The sequence below is a fragment of the Mizuhopecten yessoensis genome, unplaced genomic scaffold (assembly GCF_002113885.1).
Source record: "Mizuhopecten yessoensis strain PY_sf001 unplaced genomic scaffold, ASM211388v2 scaffold8465, whole genome shotgun sequence".
Lineage (NCBI taxonomy): Eukaryota > Metazoa > Mollusca > Bivalvia > Pectinida > Pectinidae > Mizuhopecten > Mizuhopecten yessoensis.
This window is the reverse complement of record NW_018407561.1, coordinates 7,243-29,131: the sequence shown is the minus strand read 5'-3', so window position 1 is coordinate 29,131 and position 21,889 is coordinate 7,243. Positions and strand designations below refer to the sequence as shown.

Here is a 21,889-nt window from a genome sequence, read left to right as displayed (position 1 = left end):
TATGTTGTGTATTTGTCTGGGTGATGTTCCCCTGATAATGATGGTTTATAATGTTGTGTATTTGTCTGGGTGATGTTCCCTTGATAATGATGTATATTATGTTGTGTATTTGTCTGGGTGATGTTCCCCTGATAATGATGGTATATTATGTTGTGTATTTGTCTGGGTGATGTTCCCCTGATAATGATGGTATATTATGTTGTGTATTTGTCTGGGTGATGTTCCCCTGATAATGATGGTATATTATGTTGTGTATTTGTCTGGGTGATGTTCCCCTGATAATGATGGTATATTATGTTGTGTATTTGTCTGGGTGATGTTCCCCTGATAATGATGGTATATTATGTTGTGTATTTGTCTGGGTGATGTTCCCCTGATAATGATGGTATATTATGTTGTGTATTTGTCTGGGTGATGTTCCCCTGATAATGATGGTATATTATGTTGTGTATTTGTCTGGGTGATGTTCCCCTGATAATGATGGTATATTATGTTGTGTATTTGTCTGGGTGATGTTCCCCTGATAATGATGGTATATTATGTTGTGTATTTGTCTGGGTGATGTTCCCCTGATAATGATGGTATATTATGTTGTGTATTTGTCTGGGTGATGTTCCCCTGATAATGATGGTATATTATGTTGTGTATTTGTCTGGGTGATGTTCCCCTGATAATGATGGTATATTATGTTGTGTATTTGTCTGGGTGATGTTCCCCTGATAATGATGGTATATTATGTTGTGTATTTGTCTGGGTGATGTTCCCCTGATAATGATGGTATATTATGTTGTGTATTTGTCTGGGTGATGTTCCCCTGATAATGATGGTATATTATGTTGTGTATTTGTCTGGGTGATGTTCCCCTGATAATGATGGTATATTATGTTGTGTATTTGTCTGGGTGATGTTCCCCTGATAATGATGGTATATTATGTTGTGTATTTGTCTGGGTGATGTTCCCCTGATAATGATGGTATATTATGTTGTGTATTTGTCTGGGTGATGTTCCCCTGATAATGATGGTATATTATGTTGTGTATTTGTCTGGGTGATGTTCCCCTGATAATGATGGTATATTATGTTGTGTATTTGTCTGGGTGATGTTCCCCTGATAATGATGGTATATTATGTTGTGTATTTGTCTGGGTGATGTTCCCCTGATAATGATGGTATATTATGTTGTGTATTTGTCTGGGTGATGTTCCCCTGATAATGATGGTATATTATGTTGTGTATTTGTCTGGGTGATGTTCCCCTGATAATGATGGTATATTATGTTGTGTATTTGTCTGGGTGATGTTCCCCTGATAATGATGGTATATTATGTTGTGTATTTGTCTGGGTGATGTTCCCCTGATAATGATGGTATATTATGTTGTGTATTTGTCTGGGTGATGTTCCCCTGATAATGATGGTATATTATGTTGTGTATTTGTCTGGGTGATGTTCCCCTGATAATGATGGTATATTATGTTGTGTATTTGTCTGGGTGATGTTCCCCTGATAATGATGGTATATTATGTTGTGTATTTGTCTGGGTGATGTTCCCCTGATAATGATGGTATATTATGTTGTGTATTTGTCTGGGTGATGTTCCCCTGATAATGATGGTATATTATGTTGTGTATTTGTCTGGGTGATGTTCCCCTGATAATGATGGTATATTATGTTGTGTATTTGTCTGGGTGATGTTCCCCTGATAATGATGGTATATTATGTTGTGTATTTGTCTGGGTGATGTTCCCCTGATAATGATGGTATATTATGTTGTGTATTTGTCTGGGTGATGTTCCCCTGATAATGATGGTATATTATGTTGTGTATTTGTCTGGGTGATGTTCCCCTGATAATGATGGTATATTATGTTGTGTATTTGTCTGGGTGATGTTCCCCTGATAATGATGGTATATTATGTTGTGTATTTGTCTGGGTGATGTTCCCCTGATAATGATGGTATATTATGTTGTGTATTTGTCTGGGTGATGTTCCCCTGATAATGATGGTATATTATGTTGTGTATTTGTCTGGGTGATGTTCCCCTGATAATGATGGTATATTATGTTGTGTATTTGTCTGGGTGATGTTCCCCTGATAATGATGGTATATTATGTTGTGTATTTGTCTGGGTGATGTTCCCCTGATAATGATGGTATATTATGTTGTGTATTTGTCTGGGTGATGTTCCCCTGATAATGATGGTATATTATGTTGTGTATTTGTCTGGGTGATGTTCCCCTGATAATGATGGTATATTATGTTGTGTATTTGTCTGGGTGATGTTCCCCTGATAATGATGGTATATTATGTTGTGTATTTGTCTGGGTGATGTTCCCCTGATAATGATGGTATATTATGTTGTGTATTTGTCTGGGTGATGTTCCCCTGATAATGATGGTATATTATGTTGTGTATTTGTCTGGGTGATGTTCCCCTGATAATGATGGTATATTATGTTGTGTATTTGTCTGGGTGATGTTCCCCTGATAATGATGGTATATTATGTTGTGTATTTGTCTGGGTGATGTTCCCCTGATAATGATGGTATATTATGTTGTGTATTTGTCTGGGTGATGTTCCCCTGATAATGATGGTATATTATGTTGTGTATTTGTCTGGGTGATGTTCCCCTGATAATGATGGTATATTATGTTGTGTATTTGTCTGGGTGATGTTCCCCTGATAATGATGGTATATTATGTTGTGTATTTGTCTGGGTGATGTTCCCCTGATAATGATGGTATATTATGTTGTGTATTTGTCTGGGTGATGTTCCCCTGATAATGATGGTATATTATGTTGTGTATTTGTCTGGGTGATGTTCCCCTGATAATGATGGTATATTATGTTGTGTATTTGTCTGGGTGATGTTCCCCTGATAATGATGGTATATTATGTTGTGTATTTGTCTGGGTGATGTTCCCCTGATAATGATGGTATATTATGTTGTGTATTTGTCTGGGTGATGTTCCCCTGATAATGATGGTATATTATGTTGTGTATTTGTCTGGGTGATGTTCCCCTGATAATGATGGTATATTATGTTGTGTATTTGTCTGGGTGATGTTCCCCTGATAATGATGGTATATTATGTTGTGTATTTGTCTGGGTGATGTTCCCCTGATAATGATGGTATATTATGTTGTGTATTTGTCTGGGTGATGTTCCCCTGATAATGATGGTATATTATGTTGTGTATTTGTCTGGGTGATGTTCCCCTGATAATGATGGTATATTATGTTGTGTATTTGTCTGGGTGATGTTCCCCTGATAATGATGGTATATTATGTTGTGTATTTGTCTGGGTGATGTTCCCCTGATAATGATGGTATATTATGTTGTGTATTTGTCTGGGTGATGTTCCCCTGATAATGATGGTATATTATGTTGTGTATTTGTCTGGGTGATGTTCCCCTGATAATGATGGTATATTATGTTGTGTATTTGTCTGGGTGATGTTCCCCTGATAATGATGGTATATTATGTTGTGTATTTGTCTGGGTGATGTTCCCCTGATAATGATGGTATATTATGTTGTGTATTTGTCTGGGTGATGTTCCCCTGATAATGATGGTATATTATGTTGTGTATTTGTCTGGGTGATGTTCCCCTGATAATGATGGTATATTATGTTGTGTATTTGTCTGGGTGATGTTCCCCTGATAATGATGGTATATTATGTTGTGTATTTGTCTGGGTGATGTTCCCCTGATAATGATGGTATATTATGTTGTGTATTTGTCTGGGTGATGTTCCCCTGATAATGATGGTATATTATGTTGTGTATTTGTCTGGGTGATGTTCCCCTGATAATGATGGTATATTATGTTGTGTATTTGTCTGGGTGATGTTCCCCTGATAATGATGGTATATTATGTTGTGTATTTGTCTGGGTGATGTTCCCCTGATAATGATGGTATATTATGTTGTGTATTTGTCTGGGTGATGTTCCCCTGATAATGATGGTATATTATGTTGTGTATTTGTCTGGGTGATGTTCCCCTGATAATGATGGTATATTATGTTGTGTATTTGTCTGGGTGATGTTCCCCTGATAATGATGGTATATTATGTTGTGTATTTGTCTGGGTGATGTTCCCCTGATAATGATGGTATATTATGTTGTGTATTTGTCTGGGTGATGTTCCCCTGATAATGATGGTATATTATGTTGTGTATTTGTCTGGGTGATGTTCCCCTGATAATGATGGTATATTATGTTGTGTATTTGTCTGGGTGATGTTCCCCTGATAATGATGGTATATTATGTTGTGTATTTGTCTGGGTGATGTTCCCCTGATAATGATGGTATATTATGTTGTGTATTTGTCTGGGTGATGTTCCCCTGATAATGATGGTATATTATGTTGTGTATTTGTCTGGGTGATGTTCCCCTGATAATGATGGTATATTATGTTGTGTATTTGTCTGGGTGATGTTCCCCTGATAATGATGGTATATTATGTTGTGTATTTGTCTGGGTGATGTTCCCCTGATAATGATGGTATATTATGTTGTGTATTTGTCTGGGTGATGTTCCCCTGATAATGATGGTATATTATGTTGTGTATTTGTCTGGGTGATGTTCCCCTGATAATGATGGTATATTATGTTGTGTATTTGTCTGGGTGATGTTCCCCTGATAATGATGGTATATTATGTTGTGTATTTGTCTGGGTGATGTTCCCCTGATAATGATGGTATATTATGTTGTGTATTTGTCTGGGTGATGTTCCCCTGATAATGATGGTATATTATGTTGTGTATTTGTCTGGGTGATGTTCCCCTGATAATGATGGTATATTATGTTGTGTATTTGTCTGGGTGATGTTCCCCTGATAATGATGGTATATTATGTTGTGTATTTGTCTGGGTGATGTTCCCCTGATAATGATGGTATATTATGTTGTGTATTTGTCTGGGTGATGTTCCCCTGATAATGATGGTATATTATGTTGTGTATTTGTCTGGGTGATGTTCCCCTGATAATGATGGTATATTATGTTGTGTATTTGTCTGGGTGATGTTCCCCTGATAATGATGGTATATTATGTTGTGTATTTGTCTGGGTGATGTTCCCCTGATAATGATGGTATATTATGTTGTGTATTTGTCTGGGTGATGTTCCCCTGATAATGATGGTATATTATGTTGTGTATTTGTCTGGGTGATGTTCCCCTGATAATGATGGTATATTATGTTGTGTATTTGTCTGGGTGATGTTCCCCTGATAATGATGGTATATTATGTTGTGTATTTGTCTGGGTGATGTTCCCCTGATAATGATGGTATATTATGTTGTGTATTTGTCTGGGTGATGTTCCCCTGATAATGATGGTATATTATGTTGTGTATTTGTCTGGGTGATGTTCCCCTGATAATGATGGTATATTATGTTGTGTATTTGTCTGGGTGATGTTCCCCTGATAATGATGGTATATTATGTTGTGTATTTGTCTGGGTGATGTTCCCCTGATAATGATGGTATATTATGTTGTGTATTTGTCTGGGTGATGTTCCCCTGATAATGATGGTATATTATGTTGTGTATTTGTCTGGGTGATGTTCCCCTGATAATGATGGTATATTATGTTGTGTATTTGTCTGGGTGATGTTCCCCTGATAATGATGGTATATTATGTTGTGTATTTGTCTGGGTGATGTTCCCCTGATAATGATGGTATATTATGTTGTGTATTTGTCTGGGTGATGTTCCCCTGATAATGATGGTATATTATGTTGTGTATTTGTCTGGGTGATGTTCCCCTGATAATGATGGTATATTATGTTGTGTATTTGTCTGGGTGATGTTCCCCTGATAATGATGGTATATTATGTTGTGTATTTGTCTGGGTGATGTTCCCCTGATAATGATGGTATATTATGTTGTGTATTTGTCTGGGTGATGTTCCCCTGATAATGATGGTATATTATGTTGTGTATTTGTCTGGGTGATGTTCCCCTGATAATGATGGTATATTATGTTGTGTATTTGTCTGGGTGATGTTCCCCTGATAATGATGGTATATTATGTTGTGTATTTGTCTGGGTGATGTTCCCCTGATAATGATGGTATATTATGTTGTGTATTTGTCTGGGTGATGTTCCCCTGATAATGATGGTATATTATGTTGTGTATTTGTCTGGGTGATGTTCCCCTGATAATGATGGTATATTATGTTGTGTATTTGTCTGGGTGATGTTCCCCTGATAATGATGGTATATTATGTTGTGTATTTGTCTGGGTGATGTTCCCCTGATAATGATGGTATATTATGTTGTGTATTTGTCTGGGTGATGTTCCCCTGATAATGATGGTATATTATGTTGTGTATTTGTCTGGGTGATGTTCCCCTGATAATGATGGTATATTATGTTGTGTATTTGTCTGGGTGATGTTCCCCTGATAATGATGGTATATTATGTTGTGTATTTGTCTGGGTGATGTTCCCCTGATAATGATGGTATATTATGTTGTGTATTTGTCTGGGTGATGTTCCCCTGATAATGATGGTATATTATGTTGTGTATTTGTCTGGGTGATGTTCCCCTGATAATGATGGTATATTATGTTGTGTATTTGTCTGGGTGATGTTCCCCTGATAATGATGGTATATTATGTTGTGTATTTGTCTGGGTGATGTTCCCCTGATAATGATGGTATATTATGTTGTGTATTTGTCTGGGTGATGTTCCCCTGATAATGATGGTATATTATGTTGTGTATTTGTCTGGGTGATGTTCCCCTGATAATGATGGTATATTATGTTGTGTATTTGTCTGGGTGATGTTCCCCTGATAATGATGGTATATTATGTTGTGTATTTGTCTGGGTGATGTTCCCCTGATAATGATGGTATATTATGTTGTGTATTTGTCTGGGTGATGTTCCCCTGATAATGATGGTATATTATGTTGTGTATTTGTCTGGGTGATGTTCCCCTGATAATGATGGTATATTATGTTGTGTATTTGTCTGGGTGATGTTCCCCTGATAATGATGGTATATTATGTTGTGTATTTGTCTGGGTGATGTTCCCCTGATAATGATGGTATATTATGTTGTGTATTTGTCTGGGTGATGTTCCCCTGATAATGATGGTATATTATGTTGTGTATTTGTCTGGGTGATGTTCCCCTGATAATGATGGTATATTATGTTGTGTATTTGTCTGGGTGATGTTCCCCTGATAATGATGGTATATTATNATTTGTCTGGGTGATGTTCCCCTGTTTACTAACAGTTGAATATTAGCTGTTAGAGTGAATATTACTGTGTAAACAAATAATTTCGGCGACTATCAACTTCCTGTTTCCCGATTTCGGAAGTACATTTTGGAAAGCTTGTTGGTGGTTCGTAGCTGCCCATGACAGTTTTATAATGCCTAATGATATAACAGTGTCACTGACTGTGTCCCTCTTGTTTTTACAGAGATGCCATTATCTTTGCACTGGCCAATAGCGGTACGAGCATTTTTGCTGGCTTTCTCATCTTCACCATATTAGGGCATATGGCGTTTTTACAGCAGACCACTGTGGACAAGGTGGCAGCCTCAGGTTTGTTGATTCAAGACAGAAGAAAACTTCAAATTATATATTGTTGTCGAGCAATGATAGCACTTCAGTATTGAAACATAATAATAGAGGGGTACTTTAGGAAGGGATCTGTATCAATTTAGATGTTCTAAGTAGATTTATATTTCTAGTGTGCGTTATGTTTAATACACATAGTACATTGTATCTGAAGTGTTACGTCAACTTTACATTTAGTCTTCTAAAGATTAAAATACAGGGATTTTTTATTTTTTTGGTTTCAGAATAACCAATTTCAAATATTGCATGAACTTGTTGTATAATATAGACATCATGTACTGTTAAAAATATGTCTGGGGAACAATATATCACCTGATAATATTTCTGGTGAGTGTTGTATTACCTGACAATATTTCTGGTGAGTGTTGTATTACCTGATAATATGTCTGGTGAGTGTTATATTACCTGACAATATTTCTGGTGAGTGTTGTATTACCTGACAATATTTCTGGTGAGTGTTATATTACCTGACGATATTTCTGGTGAGTGTAATATAATATTACCTGATAATATGTCTGGTGAGTGTTGTATTACCTGACAATATTTCTGGTGAGTGTTATATTACCTGACGATATTACTGGTGAGTGTTATATTACCTGATAATATATCTGGTGAGTGTTGTATTACCTGACAATATTTCTGGTGAGTGTTATATTACCTGACAATATTTCTGGTGAGTGTTATATTACCTGACGATATTTCTGGTGAGTGTAATATTACCTGACAATATTTCTGGTGAGTGTAATATTACCTGATAATATTTCTGGTGAGTGTTATATAACCTGATAATATTTCTGGAGAGTGTTATATTACCTGACAATATTTCTGGGGAACAATATATTACCTGACAATATTTCTGGTGAGTGTTATATTACCTGACAATATTTTTGGGGAACAATATATTACATGACAATATTCATTGTGAGTGTTATATTACCTGACGATATTTCTGGAGAGTGTTATATAACCTGACGATATTTCTGGAGAGTGTTATATAACCTGATAATATGTCTGGTGAGTGTTATATTACCTGACAATATTTCTGGTGAGTGTTATATTACCTGACAATATTTCTGGTGAGTGTTATATTACCTGACGATATTTCTGGTGAGTGTTATATTACCTGACAATATTTCTGGTGAGTGTTATATTACCTGACGATATTTCTGGTGAGTGTTATATTACCTGACGATATTTCTGGTGAGTGTTATATTACCTGACGATATTTTTGGTGAGTGTTATATTACCAGACAATATTTCTGGTGAGTGTTATATTACCTGACGATATTTTTGGTGAGTGTTATATTTCCTGACGATATTTTTGGTGAGTGTTATATCACCAGACAATATTTTTGGTGAGTGGTATATCACCTGACGATATTTTTGGTGAGTGTTATATTTCCTGACGATATTTTTGGTGAGTGTTTTATCACCTGACAATATTTCTGGTGAGTGTTATATTACCTGACGATATTACTGGTGAGTGTTATATTACCTGACGATATTTTTGGTGAGTGTTTTATCACCAGACAATATTTCTGGTGAGTGTTTTATCACCTGACAATATATCTGGTGAGTGTTATATTACCTGACGATATTTCTGGTGAGTGTTATATTACCTGGCGATATTTTTGATGAGTGTTTTATCACCTGACAATATTTTTGGTAAGTGTTATATCACCTGACAATATTTCTGGTGAGTGTTATATTACCTGACGATATTTTTGGTGAGTGTTATATCACCTGACAATATTACTGGTGAGTGTTATATTACCTGACGATATTTTTGGTGATACTTGTAGGGCCGGGACTAGCCTTTATAGCCTACCCGAAGGCTGTGTCACTCATGCCTGGTGCGCCTGTGTGGTCAGTTCTGTTCTTTCTTATGGTCATCCTGCTGGGTCTGGACAGTCAGGTACGTGTCATATAACATCATTATCAGGAACAGTGTGTCTGGATTACTATGTGGGTATCATACAATATCAAATGATTGGGCCGATAACTCGCCAGTTCTATATAAATATAAACGTAATCACAAGTTGCGATGCATTATAGAAAAAAGAAAATACTGGCATTTACGTATCAAAGAATGCACTTAAATAAACGTAGAGCCGTCTACTGAGAGCTACCTGATCATCAGTTCTAATGTTGTGGGTGGATGTTTCATGAAGTCTAGAATCTTACTTTTTATAAACATGTCTTTGTTTCAAACAGAAAACAAGGGGAAAATATTAAAAAACGAAAAACAAAAGAATAAGTGTCAACAAAGCGTAATAAACCTAGTACGAACTATATACAAAGGAAACGTGTATATGGAACCTTGGAAAAAGTCAAACAGATTCATCGGCGACACAGATAAAACAATTTATATAGAAATACAGTATAGCAAAAATAAGAAAAGTCGGACAAAAACTTGTTCACTTCATAATCATAATAATTGACACCGCATTTATAGAAAATATCAGAATATTTATTACAATTAAACTATATGCTCGTGGGACTATCCCTATTTCAAACGTCCCTTTGACAATATAAGACAACACTATAGGTATCTTGACTCAATAGTACCATGTGTTTATCATGCGATATCCATGATCTTTCCAGTTCGTGGGCGTGGAAGGCGTAGTGACCGCTATAGTGGACCAATTTCCTAACTACCTGAGGAAAGGTTACAGGAAAGAGATCTTCATTGGTTTTGTGTGTTTTCTATCTTACCTCGTGGGGCTCACCATGGTAACGGAGGTAGGTTTGGGGTTCTCTAGGCCTCTTCTTTATAGGGAGAACAATCATACTCTGTTAAGTTGTGTACAAGTTTTTCGTGTATGTGTGTTTGGGTGTGTGAGTGTGTGTATTATTACCTTGTGGTGCGCTTGATTGTCACAGAGGAATTTGTGCCTTTATTGGGTCGTTGATGGTGGTGGAAAAATGCGGGTTCTTCTCCGAGGGGTTGTCTGTGGGTCCTACTTCGTGGGGTTGTCTGTTGGTCCTACTTCGTTGGATTGTCTGTGGGTCCTACTTCGTGGGATTGTCTGTGGGTCCTACTTCGTGGCGTTGTCTGTGGGTCCTACTTCGTGGGATTGTCTGTGGGTCCTACTTCGTGGGATTGTCTGTGGGTCCTACTTCGTGGGATTGTCTGTGGGTCCTACTTCGTGGGGTTGTCTGTGGGTCCTACTTCGTGGGGTTGTCTGTGGGTCCTACTTCGTGGGGTTGTCTGTGGGTCCTACTTCGTGGGGTTGTCTGTGGGTCCTACTTCGTGGGGTTGTCTGTGGGTCCTACTTCGTGGGGTTGTCTGTGGGTCCTACTTCGTGGGGTTGTCTGTGGGTCCTACTTCGTGGGGTTGTCTGTGGGTCCTACTTCGTGGGGTTGTCTGTGGGTCCTACTTCGTGGGGTTGTCTGTGGGTCCTACTTCGTGGGGTTGTCTGTGGGTCCTACTTCGTGGGGTTGTCTGTGGGTCCTACTTCGTGGGGTTGTCTGTGGGTCCTACTTCGTGGGGTTGTCTGTGGGTCCTACTTCGTGGGGTTGTCTGTGGGTCCTACTTCGTGGGGTTGTCTGTGGGTCCTACTTCGTGGGGTTGTCTGTGGGTCCTACTTCGTGGGGTTGTCTGTGGGTCCTACTTCGTGGGGTGGTCTGTGGGTCCTACTTCGTGGGGTTGAGTACGGTTATATGGTATTGTGGAGTTGTATGCAGTAAAAGAGGTTTGTGTATGTTAGGGCTGCCCCTTGTTGCTCTAATAAATTGAAGTCGTTTTTTTAAACCCAGTTGATCTTAGTAGGTATCCGTATTCAGACAGAAGTGATTTTGTGTTGATTTTGTTAATTCAAATATTTATTTTTTTATTTTTTTTAAGAAATGATTTTTACCAAATTATTTGTACGCATAAAATAGCAAAAGAAAGTACCAACGAATGTTTCATGTTGTTTATACACTTAGCTAGTGAAAGTTTCGATGGTTGACCCGTAGTAAGGGTTGCTGTCTTCCTCGTCGGTTATTTACTATATAATATATCGATATGCTATAGTATACGTACAACTAAGTGTTATCTGATGCTAATCACCTTTGTACGTTGTCAGGGAGGAATGTACGTGTTCCAGTTGTTTGACTACTATTCCGGCAGTAGGATCATCCTGTTTGTCGCCTTCTTCGAGTGTGTAGGCATTGCCTGGATATACGGTAAGTGTTTGTTACGAAAGTCTGGAGTTTGAAAATTTAAATTCGTGATAGTTGTCCCGTCCACCTTCATCGCTTTAGTGGATTTGTTTCTGAACGGATTATGATCAATCTTTTACAAAGTTCACGTATAATGATACCTCAAATGAGTTCGAAGGTCAAGGTTTAAAGATAAAGGCCAAGGTCAGCGTTGCTATTTATAGAAATTTGTCAACAAATTGAGTGACATGAGTCTCCAGCAACTTACCGATTTTGATCAAACTTATGTAAGAGGCAGCACGAGAACGCTTCGATTGAGTTCATGTTTAATGATTGAGTTCATATTCAATGAACCTAAGATCAGAGTCAAGATCATCGTTTAAATTTATTGCAATTTTTTGATAACAATACTACTTTGCATGGAAACAGGGGGATTCATGTCCTTCAGATGTGTTTAAGTTTCTAATTATTATAAATCAAAATTAGGTAAAATACTTTTGTCCAGTCTTAATGTCGTGCTTTGAATTATAAGTAAAAGTACTTATAAATCTATTTTGAAATTGAAAATAAGAATTTTTATAAGTATGCACCCCTTCTGTTTCAAAAATAGTTTAGACCAAATTGAGGTTCGATCTTTTTTTGCCGTTGTGTCAGCGATGAGTTCTAGAGTGACGATACAGCTGTATGATGCAGTGTACTTCATTGTTGGCATGTCGTGTCTATTACTAACTGTTAAAGGTGCAATCAACTGGGTGTGCTACGTCCATCTTTATCAGGAAATTATCACATATGTTAATGAACGACTCCATCCACAGAAAAAAATTATGGATTCTGTCATTGTGGGCGAGAACATCAAACTATAATATATTTCCTGTGTAATTATAATTTGTATGGAGCAGATATAAAATCAAGCGGCCTTTGCGTTTTCATCCACTTCTCATAGTAGATGACTTGTATCCATTTCTCATAGTAGATGACTTGTATCCACTTCTCATAGTAGATGACCTGTATCCATTTCTCATAGTATATGACTTGTATCCACTTCCCATAGTAAATGAATTGTATCCATTTCTCATAGTAGATGACCTGTATCCACTTCTCATAGTAGATGACTTGTATCCACTTCTCATAGTAGATGACTTGTATTCACTTCCCATAGTAGATGACTTGTATCCACTTTTCATAGAAGATGACCTGTATTCACTTCTCATAGTAGATGACTTGTATCCACTTCTCATAGTAGGTGACCTGTATCCACTTCTCATAGAAGATGACTTGTATCCACTTTTCATAGAAGATGACCTGTATTCACTTCTCATAGTAGATGACTTGTATCCACTTCTCATAGTAGATGACTTGTATCCACTTCTCATAGAAGATGACTTGTATCCACTTCTCATAGTAGATGACTTGTATCCACTTCTCATAGTAGATGACTTGTATCCACTTCTCATAGTAGATGACTTGTATCCACTTCTCATAGTAGATGACTTGTATTCACTTCTCATAGTAGATGACTTGTATCCACTTCTCATAGTAGATGACTTGTATCCACTTCTCATAGTAGATGACTTGTATCCACTTCTCATAGTAGATGACTTGTATCCACTTCTCATAGTAGATGACTTGTATTCACTTCTCATAGTAGATGACTTGTATCCACTTCTCATAGTAGATGACTTGTATCCACTTCTCATAGTAGATGACTTGTATCCACTTCTCATAGTAGATGACTTGTATCCACTTCTCATAGTAGATGACTTGTATCCACTTCTCATAGTAGATGACTTGTATCCACTTCTCATAGTAGATGACTTGTATCCACTTCTCATAGTAGATGACTTGTATCCACTTCTCATAGTAGATGACTTGTATCCACTTCTCATAGTAGATGACTTGTATCCACTTCTCATAGTAGATGACTTGTATCCACTTCTCATAGTAGATGACTTGTATCCACTTCTCATAGTAGATGACTTGTATCCACTTCTCATAGTAGATGACTTGTATCCACTTCTCATAGTAGATGACTTGTATCCACTTCTCATAGTAGATGACTTGTATCCACTTCTCATAGTAGATGACTTGTATCCACTTCTCATAGTAGATGACTTGTATCCACTTCTCATAGTAGATGACTTGTATCCACTTCTCATAGTAGATGACTTGTATCCACTTCTCATAGTAGATGACTTGTATCCACTTCTCATAGTAGATGACTTGTATCCACTTCTCATAGTAGATGACTTGTATCCACTTCTCATAGTAGATGACTTGTATCCACTTCTCATAGTAGATGACTTGTATCCACTTCTCATAGTAGATGACTTGTATCCACTTCTCATAGTAGATGACTTGTATCCACTTCTCATAGTAGATGACTTGTATCCACTTCTCATAGTAGATGACTTGTATCCACTTCTCATAGTAGATGACTTGTATCCACTTCTCATAGTAGATGACTTGTATCCACTTCTCATAGTAGATGACTTGTATCCACTTCTCATAGTAGATGACTTGTATCCACTTCTCATAGTAGATGACTTGTATCCACTTCTCATAGTAGATGACTTGTATCCACTTCTCATAGTAGATGACTTGTATCCACTTCTCATAGTAGATGACTTGTATCCACTTCTCATAGTAGATGACTTGTATCCACTTCTCATAGTAGATGACTTGTATCCACTTCTCATAGTAGATGACTTGTATCCACTTCTCATAGTAGATGACTTGTATCCACTTCTCATAGTAGATGACTTGTATCCACTTCTCATAGTAGATGACTTGTATCCACTTCTCATAGTAGATGACTTGTATCCACTTCTCATAGTAGATGACTTGTATCCACTTCTCATAGTAGATGACTTGTATCCACTTCTCATAGTAGATGACTTGTATCCACTTCTCATAGTAGATGACTTGTATCCACTTCTCATAGTAGATGACTTGTATCCACTTCTCATAGTAGATGACTTGTATCCACTTCTCATAGTAGATGACTTGTATCCACTTCTCATAGAAGATGACTTGTATCCACTTCTCATAGTAGATGACTTGTATCCACTTCTCATAGTAGATGACTTGTATCCACTTCTCATAGTAGATGACTTGTATCCACTTCTCATAGTAGATGACTTGTATCCACTTCTCATAGTAGATGACTTGTATCCACTTCTCATAGTAGATGACTTGTATCCACTTCTCATAGTAGATGACTTGTATCCACTTCTCATAGTAGATGACTTGTATCCACTTCTCATAGTAGATGACTTGTATCCACTTCTCATAGTAGATGACTTGTATCCACTTCTCATAGTAGATGACTTGTATCCACTTCTCATAGTAGATGACTTGTATCCACTTCTCATAGTAGATGACTTGTATCCACTTCTCATAGTAGATGACTTGTATCCACTTCTCATAGTAGATGACTTGTATCCACTTCTCATAGTAGATGACTTGTATCCACTTCTCATAGTAGATGACTTGTATCCACTTCTCATAGTAGATGACTTGTATCCACTTCTCATAGTAGATGACTTGTATCCACTTCTCATAGTAGATGACTTGTATCCACTTCTCATAGTAGATGACTTGTATCCACTTCTCATAGTAGATGACTTGTATCCACTTCTCATAGTAGATGACTTGTATCCACTTCTCATAGTAGATGACTTGTATCCACTTCTCATAGTAGATGACTTGTATCCACTTCTCATAGTAGATGACTTGTATCCACTTCTCATAGTAGATGACTTGTATCCACTTCTCATAGTAGATGACTTGTATCCACTTCTCATAGTAGATGACTTGTATCCACTTCTCATAGTAGATGACTTGTATCCACTTCTCATAGTAGATGACTTGTATCCACTTCTCATAGTAGATGACTTGTATCCACTTCTCATAGTAGATGACTTGTATCCACTTCTCATAGTAGATGACTTGTATCCACTTCTCATAGTAGATGACTTGTATCCACTTCTCATAGTAGATGACTTGTATCCACTTCTCATAGTAGATGACTTGTATCCACTTCTCATAGTAGATGACTTGTATCCACTTCTCATAGTAGATGACTTGTATCCACTTCTCATAGTAGATGACTTGTATGTAATTTGCGATGGTAGTTTATGATTAGTTGTATAAACGATATTATGATTGTTTATTTTAGGAATTAGACGTTTCTATGACAACTTAGAGATGATGATGGGATATAGAATCAATCCTTTCATGGCGATATGTTGGACAGTGCTGTCTCCTATCTTCTGTATGGTGAGTCGTCTGTCGGTTCAGGGTATGCCAGTGTTAAACATTATATAATTAGGATATACCACATGTATTTGTTCTTTTGAATGTACAAATTTAAGCCAAAACGGAGTATCGATATTCATTTGTGCTATAAACGGGTACAATCTGAGACGTAACATAACATCTGCGTGGTGTTATTTTATGAGACAGTACTCCTCATTACCTGGTATAAATGTTAAGTTTAATTTACGAGACTTTAACCGAATAATAATGGGGGACAAAACGACGTCGAGGACGGAATTTTAAAGTCAAGTTACCATGGCGTAAAATGGCGCTAAAATATTCGGAAACCCACTCTTGTTTAAATTCGTCATATATCCACTTGTCAGTTTAAATATCTATAATATCCACTGGTCAGTTTAAATATCTACAATATCCACTGGTCAGACTATATATCCATAATATCCACTGGTCCGATTATATATTCAGAATATCCACTGGTCAGTTTAAATATTCATAATATCCACTGGTCAGATTATATATTCACAATATCCACTGGTTCGATTATATATTCATAATATCCACTGGTCAGTTTAAATATCCACAATATCTACTGGTCCGATTACATATTCAGAATATACACTGGTCAGTTTAAATATCCACAATATCCACTGGTCAGACTATATATATATTCATAAAATCCACTGGTCATTTTAAATATCCACAATAACCACTGGTCAGATCATATATCCACAATATCCACTGGTCCGATTATATATTCAGAATATCCACTGGTCCGATTATATATCCAAAATATCCACAATATCCACAATATCCACTGATCATAGAGGATGTGTCTGCATTATGCTCTGGTCATTTTTTCAGACTATATTCGTGATGAGTGCCATTAACTATGCCGAGCTGGACTACCGTCGACCGGACTCTACGTATGTGTATCCACAGTGGGCAGTGGGCATCGGCTGGACAATGGCTGGTTTCTCTGCTATCTGGATACCGCTGACCGCCATATTCAAGTTATTCTACTACAGCAGAGATCGTCCTCTAGCAGAGGTAAGGATACCGCACGCATCAATAGACATTTCTCTCACAATTCACAGAGTTGTCTCCCATTATATCTACATTGGGTTTTCAGCTAGGAATGTACTTCCTATTTCCGCTTAGCAATACAATCCTATGACCTTAAGTAGCTAACACAACACAATCAACAGGAATCAACACCTCACGGTGAAAGTATGTAACAGGAACTCAACCCAAGGGCTGTTATCGTTAATATTAACTATCGGCTGGAACACAGTCAAGAATATCAACCTTCAGGTGGTGATTTCTTTGTTATACCCTTACGGTAGGGAAATGTTTATTAGTCACTCCCTAGGGCTCTAATATTTAATTTAAAGATTGTAACTTCAAAAACTGTAACTTCGTTTTATTATGAAATAAAGTGCTTTGTAACTTAAATTACTTATGTCGTGTCACAGCTAGCAGCGATTCACGAGAGGAAATATCACAACAGAAAAGTTATGAAATTTAGATTTGATTGATTTGAGAGAGTCTTCATAAACAACAAAAATAGGTCATACAGGAGGCTTTTCCCCCCAAAGTACGCCTCAAGGTAATATCCCTATCCTCCTTCGGTCTATGTGAGTGTTGTTTTGATGTTGCCGTTTCCTTCTTGGAGTAGAACATGGTCTGCTCACCTTCTTAGGATATTTGTTTGATACAAGTTTATTGACCTGTCCGAACCTGCCTAGTTGGTTATAAACAAGCAGTATACTTTGGATGTATGTTAACATATTTGTGGAGATGAGAGGAGGGGTAGGAGTTATAATATTTCATGAATAAATCAGTACCGGGATCATCTTTTTATTTCCCATGTAAATGCCAACTGTTTTAACAAGTTCACACTTTTCCAGGTGGCGCGACGGATGTTGACGCCGTGTGGACTGCGACCCCATCAGTTCCGCCCTCAGGATGTAGGACAACCAAGCCTGGTTGAATACTGGACCGAGAAGGACCTCCGTACATTGGAAGGGAGACAAGCGGTTCCCAAATCCAAAGAAGTACCCATGCAAAACATTGACCAGAAACCAGACCTCACCTTCAACGGCAGTTCTCAGGGACAACAAAACCCAACCTTCTCCGACGAGAGGGGCGCAACGTTCACCAAACTGTAGTCTATAGGATCATAGCTCCATATCATAGTAGGATGTAGATTTCACCGGCAAGAGAAGCAACGTCCCTGTATGAAACAGTGTGTACAAGCTTACAGCTTGTTATCAGAAAGGCTGGAGAACTACACTGACCCAATGGTCTGCCAATACAGCTAGTATTTCTGACCAAGTTATATAGTATTAACATTGAACACATACATTGAACGAAAGAGAAAAGAACAAAAATGATAAAAAGATTGTGACTGAAGGTATATGATAAGTTTTAACGATTGTAGAATTAAAGGTCTATGTGACAGGCTTGAAACGACTGGGGAAATAATAGGGGGGGGGGGGGGGGGGGGGACGACTGGGGAAATACTGGGGCGGTGGAGGCGTGAGTTTATCAACAACTTGTCAATGTTACAGAAATTAAGTATAAACTTCAAACTTCTCATTAAAACGCTTAACGGGATAATGATGCAATACAAATAATAAGTATAAACTTCAAACTTCGCACTACTGGGTTGGTGTATGGCATCTAGACAATGATATATTACTAGGCACCTGGCTTTGGTACTCATCGACAAGGGAGCCGACGCAGTTTGTGAATAAGATACTAAGGCGTGTCCCTAACTTATCTGCAAACTAACAGGTTTCATATTGTTACATGTGTTTGATACGTTGTGCTTCGTTTGTTATGGCGATGTATGATATAAAACTTACGTTGAAACTTTAAAAAATGATTTTGTATATTATTGTAAAAATATTTTTTAAGAACATTTTTCTATTTTAACATCAGGTTGTTTTTTATAGGCAGTGGGAAGCTAAGGTTTGATTGTGAGACAATCCGTCGTTCAGCAGAATTTGTGAAGATGTAAAGTTCAATTGTGAATTACACATTTTAAAAATGAACTTTCAGATCAAGCAGATTATCTGTTGTTATTCCATACTCTAATATTAATACAAATTTTCGTTGGTGTACCTGTAGATTTAATTAACATATCCAAACCTGCCTCATCGGATATTGTAATACGGGACCATACTGTTAGAGAGGTGTCGAATACACGGGTTTCACTGGTGATCTAATACAGCTGTTTATCAGATAGGGAATCATGTTGGAATATTAAGATATATTCTCTCTATATATATATAAATTGCAACATTTTTATTTGCAACCCTACACTAAACCAATCTATAGGAATATATAGGATTATTTCTCAATTAAAGGTTTGCTTCTGAAATTTTAGGTATGTTTTTACCATAAGTGCAATGCATGGGATTTAACAACGAAAATACGTTATGTTAAATCAATTTCATTCAATGATTACGTTATTTACTTATTATGCTATTGAAAAACAAATAATTATTCATAACAAAGGGAGACAACTATAATGTCATTGTTATTCATCAATGTTGTGAGAACATTATGATCTGTGATATATAATAATGATTTTATGTCTTTTGTCAATATTTTTATAATGATATCCATACTCGCTTGAATGTAACGGTATAAAAAAAACAATTTTAAAATAAAAAAGATTTGCAATAACTTACAAAATGGTTTTAATGAAGTTTAGTGAATACTTTTTTTGTTTCAATGTATTTTTACGAAACACAATGTATCCACTTTTCAACTTTATATCTAAACTTTCTGTGTCATAATAGTATCCTTTTTATAAAATATTCTTCTTCTGGTGTTTCAGCGTATTTGCTCTACTGTGTATGCTAAAAGAAACCTTATATACTACTAACTTAGATAAGTGGATACGTTTCTGGTGTTGAGATATTTAAAGCATTGCTGTGTCTACCATTCTACACCAGAATTCCTCATGATGATGCACGTGTTCATGGAAAATAAACATGTACCAGACTAGCGTTTGACAAGAACATTAAATGAGTAACTTCTGGTTGTATTGACTCGGAGACGTTTACAAATGTATATGTCGCAGATTGATTGAACAAAGGCTAAATAGGTCAGCCACGCGATCTTCTTCTGAAGTATCTAAATAATGGTTGGTAACACATCATTGGTTATTAATGGTAATAGATAGTAATAGTTCATTTGCACCCTTTTCTTGACAAAGGATACAAACGTTTTCAAAATATCGCAAAATAAATGTTTAATTTCTGTTTGTGTTCTAAACTATCTTAGCATTTACTAACTGAAAGTAATGTATACAGATATTGATAATCAGTGGAGATAGCAGAAACTTTGTTTTCCTTATGTACATTATACATTTATTATACACATAACAAGATATCTATATACTAAAATATTTTCATATTATATCAATTTTATATGGAAAAATAAAGAGACTATATTTTAGATACTAAACAGTCGCGTTATCTTTATTGAAATAAGCTGTGAACGGGGGTGGGGGCGAAATGGGAGAAAAAGTGGTGTGTGGGTTCGGAGTATTTAAATCACTACTCCCGAAGTCAGCTTTAACAAATGAATTTAAACCTTATTTACCATGCAGCATACCTGGGTGGAGGGGATTCATTGTCGTATTCATGAAGAGCGCGTCCAATCTGTGGTGGGCAGAACTATTTCACCGAGCTGGTCACACTGATCTTTGGTGTGCAGAACTATTTCATCGAGCTGGTCACATTAACTGATCTGTGGTGGGCAGAACTATTTCACCGAGCTGGTCACACTGATCTGTGGTGGGCAGAACTATTTCACCGAGCTGGTCACACTGATCTGCGGTTGGCAGAACTATTTTACCGAGCTGGTCACACTGATCTGCGGTTGGCAGAACTATTTCTCCGAGCTGGTCACACTGATCTGCGGTTGGCAGAACTATTTCAACTTCTTGCGTAGTTCGAGTTAAAACAGGAAAAGGTGAGCCATGCATGCCCCATTGGTGTATGCTACTCTTTTCCTTTGGTGTTATGTTACGGTCATCCTAATCGTAGTATGTCAGTGCCTGCCATGGTCACAGGTCGCTAGTGACCTACTTATTTTTCTGTTATTGACTACAGACATGAGTCTGCAATGTGGTATTCTGTTTGGGTTCCTTGGTGTGTTTCCTTTGGTGCCACAGCCTTCACTATCGACTCTGACGTCACTCTGCGCCTTCGCATATCGAAGGAAAACTATTTTTCTAATTGCGAAATATGATGTAAATTGTCTGCAACAAAGCTTCGTTTACTCTGCACAAGTGTCATATTCACATCATATACAATGTCTACATATCGTCGACGCATAACCTTGATCAGTCATTTGTATTTTCCTGTGTGGAGCTCCATATTCCATCTGTCGTTTGTATCTCCTGTATGGATTTACAGATTCAATCTGTCGTTTGAATTCTCCTGTACGGAGTTACAGATTCAATCTGTCGTTTGAATTCTCCTGTACGGAGCTCCAGATTCCATCAGTCGTTTGTATTCTCCTGTACAGAGTTCCAGATTCCATCTGTCGTTTGTATATCCTGTTTGTAGTGCTAGATTCCATCTGTCGTTTGTATCTCCTGTACGGAGTTCCATATTCCATCTATCGTTTGTATCTCCTGTACGGTGTTCCAGATTCCATTAGTCGTTTGTATTCTCCTGTACGGTGTTCCAGATTCCATCTATCGTTTGTATCTCCTGTACGGTGTTCCAGATTCCATTAGTCGTTTGTATCTCCTGTACGGAGTTCCAGATTCCATCTATCGTTTGTATCTCCTGTACGGTGTTCCAGATTCCATTAGTCGTTTGTATTCTCCTGTACGGAGTTCCAGATTCCA

At 37.2% G+C, this 21,889-nt stretch overlaps 1 protein-coding gene across 1 annotated transcript; it reads left to right on the top strand.

The window, feature by feature from the left end:
- The first annotated feature begins 7,430 nt into the window (after positions 1 to 7,430).
- Positions 7,431 to 18,516, top strand: LOC110456013 (sodium- and chloride-dependent taurine transporter-like). Its single transcript, XM_021506526.1, has 7 exons — positions 7,431 to 7,554; positions 9,393 to 9,505; positions 10,195 to 10,332; positions 11,661 to 11,760; positions 15,914 to 16,014; positions 16,876 to 17,061; positions 17,922 to 18,516. The coding sequence occupies exons 1-7, from the start codon at positions 7,509 to 7,511 to the stop codon at positions 18,180 to 18,182; spliced, it is 945 nt and encodes a 314-aa protein (XP_021362201.1). The 5' UTR covers positions 7,431 to 7,508; the 3' UTR covers positions 18,183 to 18,516.
- The last annotated feature ends 3,373 nt before the right edge of the window (positions 18,517 to 21,889 follow it).

Coding starts and splice junctions, on each gene's coding strand:
- LOC110456013 (XM_021506526.1), top strand. CDS start 7,509: ATGGCGTTTTTACAGCAGACCACTGTGGACAAGGTGGCAGCCTCAG. Junction 9,506..10,194: donor TGCTGGGTCTGGACAGTCAG/GTACGTGTCATA, acceptor TGATCTTTCCAG/TTCGTGGGCGTGGAAGGCGT. Junction 16,015..16,875: donor TGTCTCCTATCTTCTGTATG/GTGAGTCGTCTG, acceptor TCATTTTTTCAG/ACTATATTCGTGATGAGTGC.